Source organism: Nelusetta ayraudi, unplaced genomic scaffold, assembly GCF_046127955.1.
Source record: "Nelusetta ayraudi isolate G7.1 ecotype Tasmania unplaced genomic scaffold, CSIRO-AGI_Nayr_v1 ptg000075l, whole genome shotgun sequence".
NCBI classification, from domain to species: domain Eukaryota; kingdom Metazoa; phylum Chordata; class Actinopteri; order Tetraodontiformes; family Monacanthidae; genus Nelusetta; species Nelusetta ayraudi.
In genome coordinates, this window is record NW_027466125.1 from 672789 (window position 1) to 692500 (window position 19712).

At 44.9% G+C, this 19712-nt stretch overlaps 1 protein-coding gene and 1 long non-coding RNA gene across 4 annotated transcripts in view; both read right to left on the minus strand.

The window, feature by feature from the left end:
* Nucleotides 1-19712, minus strand: part of LOC142899708 (uncharacterized) — a 272243-nt gene that overhangs the window by 94874 nt on the left and 157657 nt on the right. The gene's annotated exons all lie outside the window — the stretch shown is intronic.
* The window catches only part of glra1 (glycine receptor, alpha 1), a 72988-nt gene that overhangs the window by 23604 nt on the left and 29672 nt on the right, over nucleotides 1-19712 (minus strand). For all 3 annotated transcript variants that reach the window (XM_076043429.1, XM_076043428.1, XM_076043430.1), the window contains 3 exons: nucleotides 13596-13663; nucleotides 5238-5461; nucleotides 288-370 (listed from right to left, as the gene is read on the minus strand). In XM_076043429.1, the coding sequence (XP_075899544.1) occupies nucleotides 288-370; nucleotides 5238-5461; nucleotides 13596-13663 (375 nt within the window). The remainder of the gene's footprint in view (nucleotides 1-287; nucleotides 371-5237; nucleotides 5462-13595; nucleotides 13664-19712) is intronic.

The window sequence follows — 19712 nt, forward strand, 5'->3', positions numbered from 1 at the left end:
AATGTCGTTTACAGTATGTTCAATATTTTCACTTGAGATTGTAGAAAGAAACTGACAAATCTAATGGCACCGAGGGAAAACCGGCACTAATCCCTTCACATTTGGGTCACAGTGCAGATTTCGATACCTGGCCCACAGGAAGTCACACAGGAAGTCACACAGGAAGTGCCGTGATCCTCCTCTGATCCCACAACAACTCACCAGAGACGGAAAAAGAGCCGCCGGCAAAAATCTCTATCATATCCGAGTATGTGTGTGTGTGTGTGTGTGTGTGCGCGTGCACTCACAGCTCTCCAGCTGCATGATGCAGGTCTGCACGTCCATAGGAAAGTTCTTCAGATCCATTGGACAGGCCAGCACCAGCGTTATTCTGTAAACACACACACACACACACACACACACACACACACACACACACTCAGAGTCAGTAAGGGGATTAATCCACTGCTCTATCAGTGGCGTTCATCCTGCGGCAGCAGATCAGTACGTGTGTGAAACTGATAACGAGGATTAAAGTTTGTTTGTTTTTTTTCCCCTCAATCCACTTAAATTCATGCTGACGCGTGTAAACAGCATCTCCGCAAATTACATTGCAGAAACACTTATTTAAAAAAAATAAAAAAAATCATTGAATGAAAGGTGAATTTGAAGAAGACGATAAAAGCAAATCACCCGATTTATTCATGAGACGGAAAGGAGAACATTTTGCTGCACTGCTGAGATTTTGCAGAAAATTTATTCAAAATTCCACCAAGTGAAATGATAACTCAACTGGCAACTTGTCCAGCTTATCCCAGGTCCAGCTGGGATAAGCTGGACCTCCCGTTATCAAATGCAGGTATAGAAAATAATTGAATGACAGCTGAAAAAAAAAAAAAAAAAAAAAAAAATCTAATTTTAAGTCTATTTATTGTGAGAGATTTATCATGAATAATGGTAACATTTTACTTGTTTAATTTTTTTTTTTTTAAAGCAGAAAAAATGAATTAATTCTTTCAGGCCAAATTCACATTTTCCTCAGAAAAAAAATATAACATACACTCAAGGAACATGGAGAGTGCTTAACAAATTATCAAAAAAGGTACTGGTAAAGCAGAGAATCCAAATTATTATGTTACAGATAAGAATATAATTTGAAAAAAAACCCAAAGAAATTTCAGATTCATTTAATCATTTTGTAAATGTTGGATGTAATCTGGTAAATGAAATAGTGGAACCAAGAAATAAGGATGGTGTGGAAGATATTGTTTATACAAACTCCCACTCAAGCTTTATTTGGGGTACTGATGAACAGGAAATATTTGATATTGTAAAAAGAATAAAAAGTCCAGTGACTGTACCGAAATTAATATGGCTATCGTCTAGTTAAACCATAAACCCATAGAAGATATATCAGCTGCAATAGATATTAAGGAGTATACAGGGTGGTGTTTGATTCATTTAGATTTAAGAAAAGCATTTGACACAAATGATCTTGCTTACTAATGAGAAAACTGGAGAGATGTGATATACATGCTTAAACATTCATACTGTATATTAATGAGATTTGTAAAGTTTCCAATTTGTTAAAATATGTTTTATTTGCTGATGATACTAATTTATACTGCTCTGGCAAAAGTTTGGAATGGCCTATGAATACAGTGGAAAGGGAAATGAAGGTCTTAAAGACACGGTTTGATATAAACAAATTATCACTGAATCTAAGCAAAACAAAGTTCACATTATTTGGTAATTGACAACTCAATAAGCCAGTGAAATAATAATAAATAATGTTGAAATTGAAAGAGTGAATGAAAACAAATTTCTTGGTGTGACAATTGATCACAAATTATGTTGGAAACCGCATATTAACAATGTTAAAAGAAAAATGTCCAAATCCATTGCAATATTACACAGAATTAAACATATCTTGAATCAAAAGTCACTACAGTGTATAGACTGCACTGTTCTCCCACAGTCCCATACATTACCTACTGTGTGGTGATATGGGGAAGCACCTAATCCAGTTTACCTACTACAGAAGAAAGCTATACGAATTGTGAATCAATCATATAATTTGGAACCAACTCATGCATTATTTATCAATGTATATGCTTTGAAATTACAAAACCGTGCAGAGAATGTATAAAGTACACAATAACCTGAGTCAATGTGAACTCAGGGGACCGAGAGCAAAAAAAAACAAAAACAAGAGCAAGGACAAACATGAAGAGCAGACGTAAATGTGTTAAAGGGGTGAACCTGTGGAGGGGTTGTGACGAGGAATTAAAAATGTGTAGTTCACTTTGCGCATTTAAAAGAGTGTTTAAAACCAAGGCGGTGAACAATTATAAAACTCCTGTTTATGAAAAGCAGTTACAACCTTTTGTTTTTGATGTTTTGTATGGATGGACTATTAAAAGAATGAGCCGCTTACATGAAATGTAAACAGGGTAGGTAACATTAGCTCAAGCTTCCGCCTACACCTTTTCGGTCAATATAATTTAGTTGTTGTTGTATCCTTTGTTCTGTGATTATATGTATACGTTCAGTTATGACCGAATAAACTCAACTGAACTAAAAAAAAAGTTCTTCTGTGCTGGAGGACCAGCGGAAGGGGGAGGTGGAGAAGGAGGAGGAGGAGGAGGGGGAGGACGCGCGACCGGATCTCGTTTCACGCCAGGCTGAGCTGCGAAATTTCGTGCCATGATAACCGCGGAGAGCCGCTCGCTTCCCGCCAGCAGGGCGGCGCCTCGCTTTTCTTTTTTTTCCTCCCTGCGTCTCAGCCACTTAAATTAATTACCGCTGTCACACGCCGCCGCCGCGTCTCTGGACAGTAATGGAAAAATAACATCACACGTGGAACACGTGAGCCGCGGCTCAATTTCTATTTTTTCTTCTTTTTTTAATTCACGGCCAGTAAAATTAAGTTCAGCGAGCTGCGACCTGCCGCAGTGTCAGAGCAGCAGCTTTGTTTCTGCTCCGCGGTGGGATTCTCCCGCAGTTTTTGCAGGTTGTTTCTTTTTTTTTCCGCCATCAGATTTTTACAAGAATGAACAAATTGTTCATCTTGGAAACCTTAAGATGAAAATTCAGCTTTAATTCTGCACCTTGGGAGAAAGTCTGATTATATTTCAAGACGATCGGAGAGGAAAAAAGACTGACTTAGTGAGTCAGAATTGAATCTTCCCTCCAACTGATTCACTTCTTCTTCTGAGATGGAACTGGTGATATTGATGGATGCACTCCACGTTGCCCAGACGGAGGAAATGTCTTTTTTTTAATCTGGAGAGGGAAGCAGCAGCAGATTGAACTGGAGCTGATTCGGATCGTCTGATCTCTAAGAAAAAACAAAAAGCCCAAAAAACCTTCATCTCATCTCAGGGGAGACCATCACTTACTAGCACTACCTCTTCCTCCTCCTCCTCCTCCACCTGGAGGAGGAAACATGTTTAAGCGATAAAAATCAAACAGCAGCAGCGACAGTATGAACACGCTGCTCCTGCAGCTTAATATCCTGCTGCCGAGATGCAGCAGCTTCATTCTGAGGCTGTCGACTTAATGAACGACCCTGTCAGAGGCAGGGAGAGAGAAAGAGAGAGACCCAGAGAGAAAGAGAGAGAGAGAAAGACCCAGAGAGAAAGAGAGAGAGAGAGAAAGACCCAGAGAGAAAGAGAGAGAGACCCAGAGAAAGAGAGAAGTCCAGCTCCTTCCTGCTGATGTTTGAGAAAGGAGCAAACCCACTTCTCCTCCTCCACCTCCTCCCCTTTCTCCACCACCTTCCCCTCCTGCTCCTCCTCCCCCTCCTCTTCTTCCTGCTTCTTCCTCCTCCTCCAGCTTCTCCTTCTCCCCTCTTCCTCCTCTTGCTCCTATTCCTCCTCCTCCAGCTTCTCCTTCTCCCCTCTTCCTCCTCTCGCTCCTCTTCCTCCACCTCTTCTTTTCCTCCTCCTTCACATCATATTCTTCCTCCTACTGCGTCTCTTTCTCCTCCTCTTCCTCCTCCTCTCCCACCTTCACCTCCTCCTCAACTCCTCCTTCACCACTTCCTCCTTTTTCTCCTCCTCCTTCTTCCCTCTTTCTCTCCCTCCTGCTCCTCCTCTTCCTGGACATGCAGGTGAGAACTGCACTTGATAAGAGATCAGACTCGCTGCTGGAATACTAACAGGCTGACTAGATTGCCGCGGCTGCTGCAGAGTCTTTTTATTCGCCCCTGAGCGGTGGCAATAAAATGTGGTGGAAGAGCAGCGGCGGCGGCGCAGTGGTGGTGGGAGGAGCCACTCCGTCGCTCGGTTGGGAGCCTATTACTCCCTGACAGCCGTGGATGGAGTCTGGAGGAAGTGAGGAGATAAAACTCGGAGGAGGAGGGCCGCCAACAGGAAGTCAGTCATTATTATTAATAATTATTTATAATCATTACAAATTAATTCCCTTCCTTCTCAACACACGTCCAATAACTTATATTCTATTTCTTCATGTTTGCGAAAGAAAGGAAGTCAGAGAGCCACTTCCTGTCTTCAACCAGACCAAAATCAGTTGCTCAGAACCAAGATAAAGATTTCTGAGACAAGTTTCTGAATAGTTGTGACAAACTGGTGAAACTATGAGAGGCTGATGGTGGGAGGTTTTAAGGAGGAGGTTGGAACTCCCATGGGCAGGCGGCTTGATCGGCATCGTCCCTGCAGTTCAGGTCCACACCAGCAGGGAGCGCTGTTTTGTTTGTTGTGATTTTTTCTTTTTTTTTGATCAACCTCCCGCTGAGAATGGGATCAGTTCAGCTTACTGGATCCGATGGTCACCAGTAGCAGTAGGGCTATGTCCATACTGTACTATCTACATAAAGTTGAACACAGCCGGGCCAAAAGATCAGAAAGGAAGTGAGCTAGCCGGCTGACTCCTTCAGGTGAGTCGGTGAATCAGATTCCATATGTGAATGTGTGGGTGGTGCCAGAGGTGAGCATTTGCCCACCTTCTGATTAGATTATGATTGGCTCCTAAACCACCCTAAACCAGTTTGTAATGGTATGGATTTGAGCCCCCTCTACTGGCAGCCAGTCATTTTTAGTCTGTTTTTCAGAACATTGGGTAGATTTGGTAGAAAAACAAAAAAACAAAACGCTGCTTCTGCTTGTTGCCAGGCAGAAATGGCGCAAAGGGATGAAAGAGAACTCAGGTATACAAACAAAAAGTCCCGCCTCCTCAAGGCATCACAGCCTCGAAATCGAAATAAGGAAGCAGATTTACCCCCCCCAACAACTCACCGTATGCTGTAGAGCACGTTGCCGTTCTTGGAGATGCGCAGCAGCTTGTTGTCTGTGGTGACCTCGTGGAAGTTGGCGCCCTTCTCGTTGGCAAAGAACAAGTCGGGCTTCCAGATGGAGTCCAACATGGACGGGTCCAGGTCCAGCGAGTCGTCCGGATACTCGCTGTAGGCCAGCCGGGGGTCGTTCCACTGCTGCCGCAGGAAGATGTTCACCCTGTAGTCCTGCAGGGGGCAACAACGCACACGCACGCACACGCACTTAGTTTTCCGACTTTTCTTCGTGAAAGCTCTCCATTTGAAACACAAATAAGAATTCACTTGACTTGGTGACATGGTGTTTGCAGCCAATCAGGGCTCATTCAGCTCCTTCATCAGCCGTGACTGAAGATGTGAGTTTCTTTGGGAATGTTTTGTAGCCTTTTAAAGCTGCAACACGTGTGGAGACTGCTGATTAACTTGTCTCGTCACAAAGGTTTTTCTTTTTTTTTCCCCATTTTTTAATCCGTCTTCAAAGTCTCACGCAACAAAACTCTTTTGTTCATCTGCCGACATCAGCAGCTCCGCCAGCAGCAACAGCAGCTCCACCTCCAGTAGCGACAGCAGGGCAGGTGGTCTGGGCCGTCTGAGTCGCTGCTGAAAGCTGCTGATCTCTTCTCCTCTGATCGGAATCAAAGGATTCGTTCGGGGGGGTTGAGAAGGTCTCATCCTGCTGGAGTCTGAGCCCACTGGAGGTTAAAACCCAGCGAGCTGCTGCAAATCCTCCCGCTCACAGAGTGGCTGGCTGGGCGATCGATAGCGCCTCTCTCACTATGGGTGTGTGTGTGTGTGTCTGTGTTTGGACTGCATTAAAATGTGACTTCCAGAGAGTCAGAGGAGTCATTTTTTTTACTAAAAGATGAGGACAAACTGGGATAAAAGTGAGTTATTGAATAACGGCTGGTTTGCGCTGGACGTGGAAGCGCTTGAAAAAATAGCGAGCGAACCGATGCCCTCCTGTTCACACCAGACTTGCATGTCTCCGCGACGGTCGACACGCACTTCTGCTCAGCTTGCTGTTTACTCCCATTAAGAAAACTCCCTCTACTTCTCCACTTCCAAGCTCAATTTCACGTCGCCCTCCTGACTTGATCAAAAACTCATCTCTGCCTCTCTCTCGCTCTTTCTCTGTTTGTTTGTGTTTAGACACCCACAACCCCACCCCCGCCCCGTAGCCTTTGCTCTCTTTTGTGTGTGTGTATGTGTGTGTGTGTGTGTGTTTCATCTCTCTCGCACTCTGATACAAGATACTGACAAATATAGCATGCACAAATATGATAGAATTTGTCATTCGTAGTATTTTATTCTGAAAATTGCTTTTATTTTGAAAATCAACCAGATTTTCTGGTGTGTCTCTGAGGGACCTTGTGTCCAGTTGACGCCGATCGCTCGCGACTCCCGCACAAAATAGATTGGACATCGAAACGATGGCTTCATGACGTGAGCTGCGAGCGGAGGTGCGCCGCCCCTTCGCGTCTGGTGTGAACGACGGCATTGGTTAACACGGCACGAACAGGACGTAATACAAAAGCATGCAATGTCTTAAAGGATATTAATAATAACTGTTGGAGTCAGATCTCATTATTATTTTATCTTATCTTATTGTAATTGCGTTTGTTTGCATTTGCTCCTCCCACTTGCCGCCAAAAATCTGGGGCCTCATGTACAAAAGATACTTGCGCGCGAAAACCCGACGTACGCACGTTTCCACGTTCACGTTCAGGTGTACGAAACATTTTTTGACCGTGGAAATGTGCGGTGCTTCACGTCAAGTCTTTAACTTGCGTACGTACGTTTCTACCCTTGTTGGTCCGTCGGCGACACTTACTGGTTATGTCGGGAAATGATTTCTGAAGCGGTTTCCAATGGGCTTTGACGAACAACACGTTCATCGATATCGATCAGTACCGAAGCATGCGCACACAGAGGTGTGGAAAATTAAGCTAACAGCGGCAGCGTGGGCACTATGGAGGCCGAGGTGAACAGAGCAGTTCGCCACCAACGAATTTTAAGAGACCATCCGGACTTCATTGAGCCGTGTCAGGTTCTGCCCTTCAGCCCTTCAGAACACCGTGCGACAAAGAGCCGCGGTGCCAACAGCTGCTGACCACGCTGGGGTTCCTTCCAAAGAGAGCTGGCAGACCGATCGGTACCAGTCGACCCAGTCCAACCATGCCAGCTGTGTGTTACAGAATCATCCTTGTGTCAACCAGGTAGATCAAATTCCCGGTAGTTGATCAGGCCGACATTAAAGCACAATTTGCAGCGAGAAGCTGATTTCCAAACGTAATCGGAACCGCGCAGCTGCACAGCCATTGCCATAAAGGCACCATCACACGAGGAAAAAAAAAACCTCATTTCAATTTTTTCCCCATTTCACTCCATGAATGTAGATCATCAGTGGTGCACGCATGTGGCTATTAATATTGCGGCGAGAGATTCTGTCTTCAACGAATGATTGAGTGAAGCCGGTCTCCAGCTGGCATGGTGCGCGATGGTCGACTCTTTGGTGACTCAAAGTGAATTAACTGTCTCGATGAATCCCCTGGCAAAAGTAAAAGACTGTGAAGAATTTAATATTTGTCCAAACTTATTTTCAATTTTCTTTTTGTTTTATATTTTACTTATAATTGGTTTTATACTGCCTGCCAATATTTTGTCTCTGAACAAAAAGATTGTTGCCCGTTGCCTTTAGGCTTTTTATGATCACAAAAGTTGCCAGTGATTCATCTCGTGTAGCTGTTGGCTGTATTTGAAACATCTGAACAATGTTGTTTTTCTTTTAGAAAAAACAAAAAACAAAAAAAACAAACAAATCAAAACTTGCTGGACGCGCACTGACATGTGTCTCATCTCTTCGGACTGTCATTCATTCATTGCCTGTGATATTAAATAAGACAGTATCTGTTCTTTGTTGGGTCAAACTAGAAATTCTGAAGATTTTTTTGTTTTTTTTGTTTTTTTAAGCCCCCAAATTTCTTTGTGTGTAAAGCAGCCTCACGTACATCAATTAAAGACGTGCGCAATGTTTAGTGACTTGATTTTCGCCGGCGCACTGTGCCATTTATAGTACGATCCGCGTTGGTGACGTGTAAAGTGACTCAATGGAAACCAACAATACATTTTGCATTTTGCACATGATGTCGATTCTAATATGCTTTTGTTTAATCGACCTGGGTGACCGTGGTTTCCTTTGGAAGACGCGGCTGATGACGCTGCGGACTGAAGGATGCTGATATCGATTGCAGAACGAATGAAATTCCAATCTGCAAAAGTTCATTTCGATGGATATGCATACGTATATGGAGGCGTTCCGAGGGAGGGGCGGGGCTCGTGCTCATGTGCGATCAATTCCACGATGGTTGGGATGTTCAAAAGAAACGTGCGTGGATTCGTGCGTTCACAACGTTTTGAACATCCGGATTTTCTTGGTCTAACGTAGTTTTCTGGTTTTGAACGTACGTCAGGTTTTAGGACGAAATCCACGTTCGTCTTTGTACATGAGGCCCCTGCTTCCGGGAAGAGAAAATCTCGTCCAGAATGAAGGAAAAACTGAAGTTGATGAAGCAAAAAGCCTTTGTATGATGTTGGCTTTCCTTTTTTTCCCACTGCCATTAACATCACACTGTTGAGCAGAAATGCATCATGGGAAACAGGCGTCCAGCTGCTGCGGCTGGTGACATTTCTGGGAGCCGCCGTGTGAAATATGATCACGTGACCTCCTCGGACGTTTATCACTGTTTATGAGAAGATCTCAGGCGAAACAAATGACTTTGACCTTTTGTTGCGTTTTTCTTTTTTTTTTTTTCCCGCCGCTGCTGCGATAAATAAGCCGCAGGAGGAGACAGACGGAAGGGAGGGAGAACGGCGGTGGCGATGGCAGAGCCTCGGAAAAGAGCAAAGGTGACTGGGGAAAAATGTTGTAATTACAGAAAGCGGCTGTGGCACCGAGGGACTTCAGACGGAGCTCAGGGCCGCAAGGTTTTCTGCTCGGTTCCTCGGTGAGAGCAGCCATTTCCTGTCAAAGCAGCCACTTCCTGTCAGAGCTGCCACTTCCTGTTAGAGCAGTGCCTTCCTGTCCGAGGTTGTCAATTCAGGGTCTGCATCCTCGAAGCCTGCATTTGAAGGCCAGTAGCACTGGGCGTAGGCTTGTCCCAATTTGCTAAAATTCGAAGGATGCTCCAAATGTGCCCTACTTTGAAGGATGCACTGCTACTGTCGTTCGCGGCCTCCCGTATCCCAGGATGCTTTGCCTGAAATGACGGCATCTGCGTAATCAAATTTCAAATAAAATATTACGTTTTTACTGTAGGGGTTTTACTTATTTGAACATCCAACACCACGGTTGGATGGCGAACCAATGGTTAGCCTGAAGCGATAAAAACGTCACTTCCGGGGTTGGCCAGCAGTAGGGAACAGCGGGGACGCAACTAGGAAATACGCCGAAGGCTAGACCGTCCCGAGTGGTTACCGGGGAGGCGGGTTTTGGTTCGTTCTCGGCGTATTTCCTCATTTCGTCACCGCCGTTCCCTCCTGCTGGCCAACCCCGGAAGTGACGTTTTTACAGTATCAAGCTAACCATTGGTTTGCCATCTAACGATGGCGTTGAATGTTCAATTAAATAAAAACCCGATGTTAAAACTGAATATTTTATGTGAAATTTAATACTTAAATTTATACGAAGTGTCTTTGCCAGTAGATGTCGCTGATTTCAGCTGACTTCCCAGGATCCCACGATGCTTTGCAGCCGCATGCAAAGCATCATGGGATACCCAAGTGCGCGAAGGATAGTAGCGGTGCATCCTTGGAATCGGCTAAAACGAGTGCGTATTTCCGAGTACGCATATTGAGCGTCCTAAGCACCCTCGGGAATTGGGACAAGCCTTCGCGCAGTGCTATGACGCAACTTCCTTTCAAAATGCGTACTTCAAGGATGCAGACCCTGAATTGAGACACAGCACCTGTCAGATGGAACACTTGCTGTTGGACCAGTCACTTTCTGTTGAGAGGTTCTTCACCTTTCCCACAACCGAGCCCTTTTGCCTTGAAAAATAATTAATTCAAATGAATTCCCTAAAAAAAATCATCAAAATTCAGATGAAAAATTTACCTCTCCTTCACTTCTGAAGGCCGCGGCCTGAAAAACGTGAGTTCTTTGACATTCATTAGCGTTGCTCACATTGTCATGCAGCTGGAGGCGTGTGTGCATTTTTTCCCCAGCTTTTGTTTGTTTGCGGCAGGAAAACGAGAGGATTTGAAAAGGCGGTGAGCCGGGAGGCAGAGTTTTTAATTGATCATGTCTTTAAACTTTGGATGAAAATCCCCTGCAGCGGCGACTCCAGTCCCTCAATGACTAATTCTTTTAATTGATTAATTTGATTTGCACACTGTACTTTGGTAAGTGCTGGCTTCACTACTTTGAATAATTTTTTCTTTTTAACTTGGCAACTTGTGATAGTGTTTTTATTACATTATAGTAGTTACAGCCGGTTCACACTGGACGTGGAAAGGCCGTAAAGGAGGAGCTGCAGCCCTCCTGTTCACACCAGACGAGATGGTCGACACGCACTTCTGCTCAGCTTGCTGTTTACTCCCATTAAGACAACTCCCTCTACTTCTCCTCTTCCAAGATCAATTTCACGTCGCTCATCCTGAATTGAGCAAAACTCATCTTTGCCTCTCTCTCGCTCTTTCTGTGTTTGTTTGTGTTTAGACATCCACAACCCCACCCCCGCCCCGTAGCCTTTGCTCTCTTTTGTTTGTGTGTGTGTTTGTTTCATCTCTCTCGCACTCTGATACAAGATACTGACAAATGTAACGTACACAAATATGTTCAAATTTGTCATTCGCTGTATTTTATTCTGAAAATTGCTTTTATTTTGAAAATTAACCGGATTTTCTCATGTTTCTTTGAGTGACTTCCTGTCCAGTTGACGTAGCTTGCTCAAGGCTCTTGCACAAAATAGACCAAATGCCGAAACGTGGCTGCATGGCGGAGCCGCGAGCGGAGGTGCGTGCTGCTTTGCGTCTGGTGTGAACGACACCATTGGTTGACGTGGCCGCCGAAAGGAAGCGGTCTCCATGGCGCTCTACGCTGCTTCCGCGTCCAGTGTGAACCGGGCGTCACTTAGAAACACTTTCGATTTACTTCAATTAAATTAAGCCGCAATGCCACGAAAAGGATCCAAATGAGTACATTTTGAAGTTGATTCCCCCTAATTGATTCAGACTGTAAATATTAAATCTTTGCATTTTAATTATTTCAAACGATATTGTGAAAAGACTGACGCACTTACAGCTGACAGGAGTTAGGTGGCGCTGTCAGAGGCAAGGAGGCCCCTCCGCGGTTAATGAATTTGGGGATTTTTATTGGGCGCGCAGCGTCTGATCCACACCTTTATTACATCCTTGTAGATGTTTTTTCTGTATCCGCTGTTTGTTTGTGTAATTGGTGTCGAGATGCTGTGTCTCTGAGGAATTTAGCCTCTAATTAAAATCTGGGAAAGAGATGAATACATGAATGGCAACAACGAAGGAGGAGGCTGCAGAGCTTCCTGCTCCACCTCTTGCACTCCCTCTTCCTCTTCTTCCTCCTCCCCTTCTTCCTATTTTTCTCCTCCTCTTCTTCCTATTTTTCTTCTTCCTCTTCCTCCTCCTCCTTCTCTTTCTCCTCCTCTTCTTCCTCTTTTTCTCATTTGTCTTCCTCTTCTTCTTCCCCCTCCTCCTTTTCTTCCTCTTCTTCTTACTCCCGTTCTTCTTCTTCCTCTTCCTCTTCTTTTTCTTCCTCTTCTTTTTCTTCCTCTTCTCCTCCTCTTCTTCCAACCCCTCCTCTTCCCCTTCCCCTCAGTTGAAATGCTGTGATTGTTGCCTCCTGGAGTGTCGCAGCGAGTTGAGTTGTTGCTACGCACATTTCTACATTTTCCACATAAATAAATAAAAAATAAGCCCTCCGGTGATCATAAGAACCTCAGTCAGAGTTCACGTTGTTGTAAAGAACTTCTGCCAACAGAGACGTTACAGAATAGAAACACTTTTCCTGATCTCTCCTGTTTCAGGAGACACGTCTTACTACCCGACGACTCCCTCAGCAGAAGGCAACAAAACAAACAGTAGCTGCAACAAACACACAAAGACACATTTAGCAAAAGCAACAAAAAAAGAAAAAGAAATCTGTCAATCCATTGTGTGGATTTAGGGAAAACATGTTTTCTTCGCTTCTCTGCCGCATGTGCGTGTTCGTTCTAAGAGGGGGAATAAAGGTAAAAAAAAAAAAAAAGGATTGTGTGTGTGTGTGTGTGTGTGTGTGTGTGTGTGTGTGTGTGTGTGCGAGAGGGAGAAAGAGCGGTGCTGCTGAAACAGGAATAAAGCTGAGAACCCGCCGGGACTTTAACACGCACTGCACCATTGTTCCGGCTCCATCTATCACTGCACTCACTGTACTGTGTGTGTGTGTGTGTGTGTGTGTGTGTGTGTGTGTGGGTGTGTGTGTGTAGCCTTGCTACACCAGCTTCTGCGCTCCGCCTTAAGATGGATTCTGTGCTCGGACCAAACCTGATCAATTATTTCACAACTTTATTTGTTTCCTCAGGAAATGAAAAAAACATCAACTGTGTGTGTTAGCATGCGCTAGGTGCTTTTAGTTCATGCCGAAACTATTAGCGTGAGCTAACTTTCTTCTGTACTTAATTATTCATGAGAAGTTATTGGATATTTTTTTTTTCTTTCAGTTTATTTATTTGGTACATGGGAAAAGGATATAATGAAAGTAGGTTGATTTTTTTTTTTTTTTCTTTCCTCAAAGCAATTAGCTAAAGAAATTAGAGCGGGAAGAGGCGCAAGGTTATTAAAAGTTTAATAATTTCAATTAAACAGTGTTTGTTTTGCCTTTAGATTAAACTTTAAGTCCACAGCCAGCCACGCTGTCAACGGATCTCCGTTTTTTTTCTCTCTACCATTTCTGCAGCAGCAGCTGTTTACATAAATTGTTTATCACTCGGCGAAAAAGTTTGTTGTTCGGCTTTTTGGAATTAAAAGGTGGAGGGTTATCTTCATTTTTTTCCCTGCAAAAGCTCCAAAAAAAACAAGTAATGATCATCTGAAAATTAGGATAAAAAGCTAAAAAAATAAACAGGCAGTCGCAGGAAATCCGTAATTAGCTAGAAGAACCGTATGAATTACGATTTTTAATGAATTCTAACTAATTAGATGTGTTTGCAGGAAACCGAATCCGATCTTATATGAAAATTGCGTGTTTCCCGCTATCACATGGTTGATATGAAACATCAGCAGTGGAAAAAAAACAAATATGAGATGCTCTTACCATCGTTGTTTCAGCAATGGACCCAAAGCTGTTAATGAAAATGTTGCAGGTTACGTTCACAGGCGGACCTGCAGGGGGCGACAAGAGGTGGGAAAAGCTGCGTTTACAAATAATAATAATACAATAATTAAAAAAACAACAAAAAACAGTTAAAACCGAGACCATCAGCGGTTGACAAAGTGAATCTGGACAGACAGAAAAACACTTCCTATCAGCTTAGGAAGTTACAGAAGGATTTTCTTTCTCACATGACAAAGACACAAAATGCAATCAAAAGTATCCAAAACTAAAGAAATAAATGAATTAAACAAAATATGACATCAAGAATATCAGGATTTTTTTGAAGTATGACAGAAAATACTTTTGGAACGTTAACCAGCCTGTGAACGAGGCAACATCGAAATAAACTTGAGCAGATGAACCAGCTGTCAATCAAATTCAAGATAACGAACTCATGCCCATAAGTCCCGCCCCCTTTTTCTCTTGCATATAGACCGATTGGTCCAGATTACTACGGTCAGGTCGGCGCTTTTCACGATGGACGTCAAAAGGCTTCAGGCTCGACGTCGGAACCACGCAGAAAACAAACAAACTTGAGATGAAAATTTGAAATTGAAATTTGAGAAAATAAAGATAAACCATGAGGTTTGAGTCCCGACTGGAGCAGCAGCGCAGTGACAAAATACTGCAGGAACTTCATGAGAGACCCGAGACTCCGCTGCCTGCCAGCTGCTGGAACTGTAACAAGAATTCAGGTCGAAGTGAAAAGGACGCGTCCGAGCTGGAAAACACTTCATTATGCCAAAAAATGAACTTCCCCATACACTCCTCCCTTCCCCTCCTCCCTCTTTTCCTCTCGGCCTGCCCCCTCCCTCCTGCATCGTCCTCATCCTCATTGATTCTGTTTTACCAGCTCGTACCGACACAAATGAAATTACTGCGCCGCCGAGGTGGAGGACAGCCAAGCGGACGGCGGCCCTGAAGTGCGGCTGAATGACGGACGCTTCACCTCCAGACTTTCCCCTCGGCGAGGGAAAAGTGGGCGGGGCCACCTGGACGCACACTGCCTTCCACAATAATGGGGTTGGGGGGAGGGGTGGAATCGATCGGTTGGAATTTATTCAATTACGGGAGGGAGGCAGGAGGGGACGAGGAGGGGGAGGGGGGCGGAGCAAGTCAGGAGGAGAGAAGGCGGGGAGGCAGGTTTTCTAAATTAGCTTGTAGCCTAGCACTGAACACACAATGGAAACTTTGTCACAGTCGTGAGAGCGTGTATAATCTTTTCACACAAGTTGATCGATCGGGAAGACAAACACAGATTTTAGACATGAATTCAATCACATTTTGCAAAACAAACGTGCAAATATTCCTACAAAGGGAAACCAAAGCGATTTCCCTGAACAACGTTTAACTTATGAATACTGCAAAAACTTCAAACATCCAGCAGATGGCCCTCTGCTGGCTTGGTTCAGGACTTCAGGACCCAAGCACCGCCCCCAAATCTTAGCATATCGAAACCTTTTTATAATATACATTTTTTGTACGTTTTTCAGAAATCGCAAAAATGTTGGATTTAATGTTATGAAATGTATGACTGACAACTGAAGCCTGCTCACTCATTGGCTGGGCAGCTCAATGGGCGGGAACCAAACAGCTTTACAAGTAACTACTCTACAATGTTAACAGGCGCAGTAAGCAAAGACACCGCAAGGACGTGACAACTTCATCGTCACCTTCGAGATGGACTCGCATCTCCGAACGTTGATATCGTACTTTAAAAAAAAGAAAAAAAAGAAATTATAATCCCGTTATCTCGGATTATATAACAGAAATCTATTTTTGAAGACTGAGGAGGCTGCAATGCTACAGTCACATTGTTACACTGCACATGAACTTAGTATCTCTTACAACACACACACACACACACACACACACACACACTGGACACTGTAGTCTGTGTTTAATGTCCCTGGCTAAACTCAGGGTCTAATTCCACTCGCCGGCGGCGACGAGCAGTGAAGGGTCTGGATTATTTTGATGGCCAATTACTCCCCCTGTCACAGTCTGAGGACTGCTGAGCAGCCACGGGGGAGGACCGCCTCTCTCTCTCTCTCTCTCTCTCTCTCTCTCTCACACACACACACACACACACACACTGATCGCACGCACAGGCACGCAACTGCGGCGGGCAAGCGGGCGGGAGCAGAATCATAGGGTGAAGGGATGGAAGCTCGCCCCGGGCGACGCTTCCTCCGTGACTCTCTCATGTCCTGCGTCTAATTAGTAGGGAAACAAAAAGGTTCCTCACAGGGGAGGATGGAGAGGAAAAAAAGATGTACAATTTCAAATATATGTATATATATATATATATATTTATATATATATATAGCGGTTGCGGCTACTTCCTGGACGATAGAGGAAGTGTCAGGGCAGGAAGCTGATGTCGGATCTCTTAAATCACATTAAAGTGATATATTGTTTGTTTGCAAACTGTAGACATTGGTGGGCATAAAAAAAAACTGTGGCACTGCCACACGATGCGGTGCTGCTACGACATCTATTGCATCTTCTACACAGCTGTAGCCAATCAGATTTCAGCAACCTCACCGGTTAGCATCCCCTACTGGTTTCCACTGGTGTGATTACTCTTTAAAACCTTCCCGCAGCTGTTTGTATCGTGGCCCGTGGTCGCTAAGCTAAACTAGCAGAGGCGCTGTTTGCCTTCCGCCTTAGCCTGATTCCCTGCTGAGTGAACATTGTGCAGCTCACCGGACAAACACGCAGCGGGATGAATGTGTGAACAGACTCCCGGCAGGTAAACAAGGTGTGAGGCAGCAGCAGCAGCAGCAGGAGCAGCAGCAGCAACATCGGCCTGGAGCTTCAGCCAGTGTGACTCCAGTTTTAGCCATGAACATAGACATCACATGTGTCCTCTTGTGTTGCTGAGGGCCCTGCCCCCTGCTGGGCTGGAGGTGGAACATTAGAATTAGTCTTTTAGGTGACGCCCCCCCCCTTACCAGGTGACAGGCAGAGGGGAAGAAAGCTTCTTTTGTTTTGTTGTCTTTACGGCTCCTCCGGCGAGAGACACAGGAGGGAGGCGCAGCAGGAAGTGGAACACACCAGCAACAGGAAGCCTGTTAAACATCGAGTGTGTTTGTGTCTCCCAGCGGGATCTCAGGTGTGCATACGGCTACTGTGGTGTGACAAACTTCAAATGGAGAAATAGTTCTGACGGCACTTTGAATTTGCACTGGTGCAAAACGACTTGATAGGATGGAGGGATATTCTTGTGACGCATACACATGCACGTAAAGACGCGCGCGCCCACACACACACACACACACTGGCACCAAATATTTAAAAAAAGAAGAGAAAAACACACAGATGGTGAATAGAGAAGGAAATGAGCATATGTGTACATCAGATTACATTACTGACCACACACACACACATATACACACACACTTGCCGCACGCAGACTCGTGTAAACAAGACAGCGAACATAAAGACATACTGTACTTATCAAAGACATACACACGCACACACACACACACACACACACACACACACACACACACACACACACACACACACTTCTGTTTAGCTGTGCAGTGAGATGTATGTCGGTCGGTGCTTTCAGCCGTGAACAGAGTCACACACGCGTGTTGAACTAATGGACATATAAAGTATGAATGGAGCACCGGCTCAGACGCGCTACAATACACACACACACACACACACACACACACACACACGGCCATTAACAGTTTTGCACAGATGCAGCGTGTCAGTGAACGCCTCGTCCTCCGACGGTCCCACAACTCTGCAGACATGCTTCCGAGCAAACGCACACACACACACGCACACACACACACGCACAATCATTCATCTTTATTTCCGTGATCATTATTTTCATCACCTTCATCATCATCATCATCATCATCATCATCATCATCATCATCACAATCTTCACTTTCATAGTCACCTTCATCATCATCATCATCATCATCATCACCATCATCATCATCATTACCATCACCATCATCATCTTCACCATCATCATCATCATCGTTACCATCACCATCATCATCTTTCCCATCATCATCATCATCATCTTCACCATCATTATCATCATCATCATCATCATATTCACCATCATTACCATCACCATCATCATCTTTCCCATCATCATCATCATCTTCACCATCATCATCATCATTACCATCATCATCTTTCCCATCATCATCATCATCATCATCATCATCATCTTCACCATCATTATCATCATCATCATCATCATCATCATCATTGTCATCCTCCTCCTCCTCCTCCTACAGTCCCTGTCTGCCTGCTTATGTCTACAGAAGCTTCCAGTGTGCGAACTTCTGATGTAGGAGAAGCTTAAAAACTCTCTTCTGGCCGTCTGATTGGTCAAAGGCTAACCAGATGAAACTGGTCTAATTGAAAACTGGAGAACTCCACGGGGGGGAGTCGCCTTTACTACCTCCTTTTATCAGCCGGGCTCCTGCGACAGAGGAGCTGAAATGTGCCCTGCATTACACAGCGCCGATGGCGGTGACGGCACAGCCTCCTCTGCAACGGAGCGTCCTTCAGCAGAAAGCTGCGGCTCGGCGGAGGAGGAGATGAAATATTTATGGCTGCCGTCGTCTGCGGACTACGAGGTCCGAGGGAAACGTTTACACTTTTTTTATGGCGCTAATATACACTTCCCACACAGGCCGGGGCGAGCGGGCAGGAGGGAGGGAGGGAAGGGAGAGAGGGGGGCGGGGCCGAGGGGGGAGGGAGGAGAAATTCGTTTTCCCTCCTGATGCATAAACGCAGCTGTAGGAGGCGTAAATCTCCCGACAGTGATGGCGGATGGGAGGAATAATGTCAGATACTGGAGGAAAGACGTAAAAAAAAAAGTTTGCAAAAGAGCCGTAAAAGTGATTTGGAACGCCGAAAAAGGATGCAAAAAAAAAAGTCTCATCATCTGCTGCTAAATGGAAAATTTCACTTTTAGTCACACCTGGGTGTGGAGGAAGTGGAAGGAAGCTGCTCCCGCTCTGTGGCAGCCAAAAGTCTCAGGACACCTGAACGCTGCACCCACTGTCGCAAACATCTTCAGTCAGATTTCCAGTGTGAACTCCCACCAATCACGCTCGCCTTGGAAAAAACTCCAGTGTCAGCGCTATCTGTTCAGCTAGACCAATCTGCACAAGGAGGCAGAGCAGAGCTACTGATTTAGCACAGTGTTCAAAACACGCGACAAAACTTACGATTGGCTAATCCTCTGAGACTCCACCCCAAAACCAATCAGAAGTAAGTAGGGGGCGGGTCTTATTTTTAAAATGACATCCCTCCCACCAGTGGGAAGCCTGGAGCTGTTACTGACCGAAAGAAGGAAGAAGTTCTGTCCAATCACCCTCTGAGTTGGGCCTCAGTAAGCCCCGCCCCCTTTGCAACCACTTAATAATCCAAACCCGAGCACCGACCAAAACACAGAGCAAACAAAGATTTTCATTGGATGCGAGTCCTGACGACTGATGAGTCAGGAGGCAGGAGTCTTTAATTAGTCAATCCAATCAAACAGAAATAAACAAGTTGAAGTTTTCATGAATATTTTCTTTCCCAGTGCTCTCACTCTATAAATATTTGATGCCTTTTTTCATTTCTGACACCACGATGAAGTCGAGGAGCGGAGCGTCGACGCAGTTCCAGCAGATGTCTCTTCGTCTACTCTGCGACGCTCGACAGCCACGCCTCCTCTCTAGACGGTGGCTCTCTGCCTTTAAGCAGGAAGTAAACATTGCTGTTGATCAGAAAAAAAAAAAAACTTGACGTCACATTTTAATTGCGGTGGCGAGATGAGGAATGATGCCCCCCACTCTCTCCCCCCGACGTATTCAAACATCCATCATTCCAACGTGCACCGGCCAACTTCAGGGAAAAAAAAACTTTTTTTTTTCCTTACACACACGCACTCTCTCTCTCTCTCTCTTTCTCTCTCTCCCTCTCTCCATCCGTCACATTGTCTCTCGGCCTCCATCGTTATTCCGCCGTGCAGCCACAGGCGGCCTCGCTTTCATTACGAGGGGAAATGTATTCAAAGTGGGA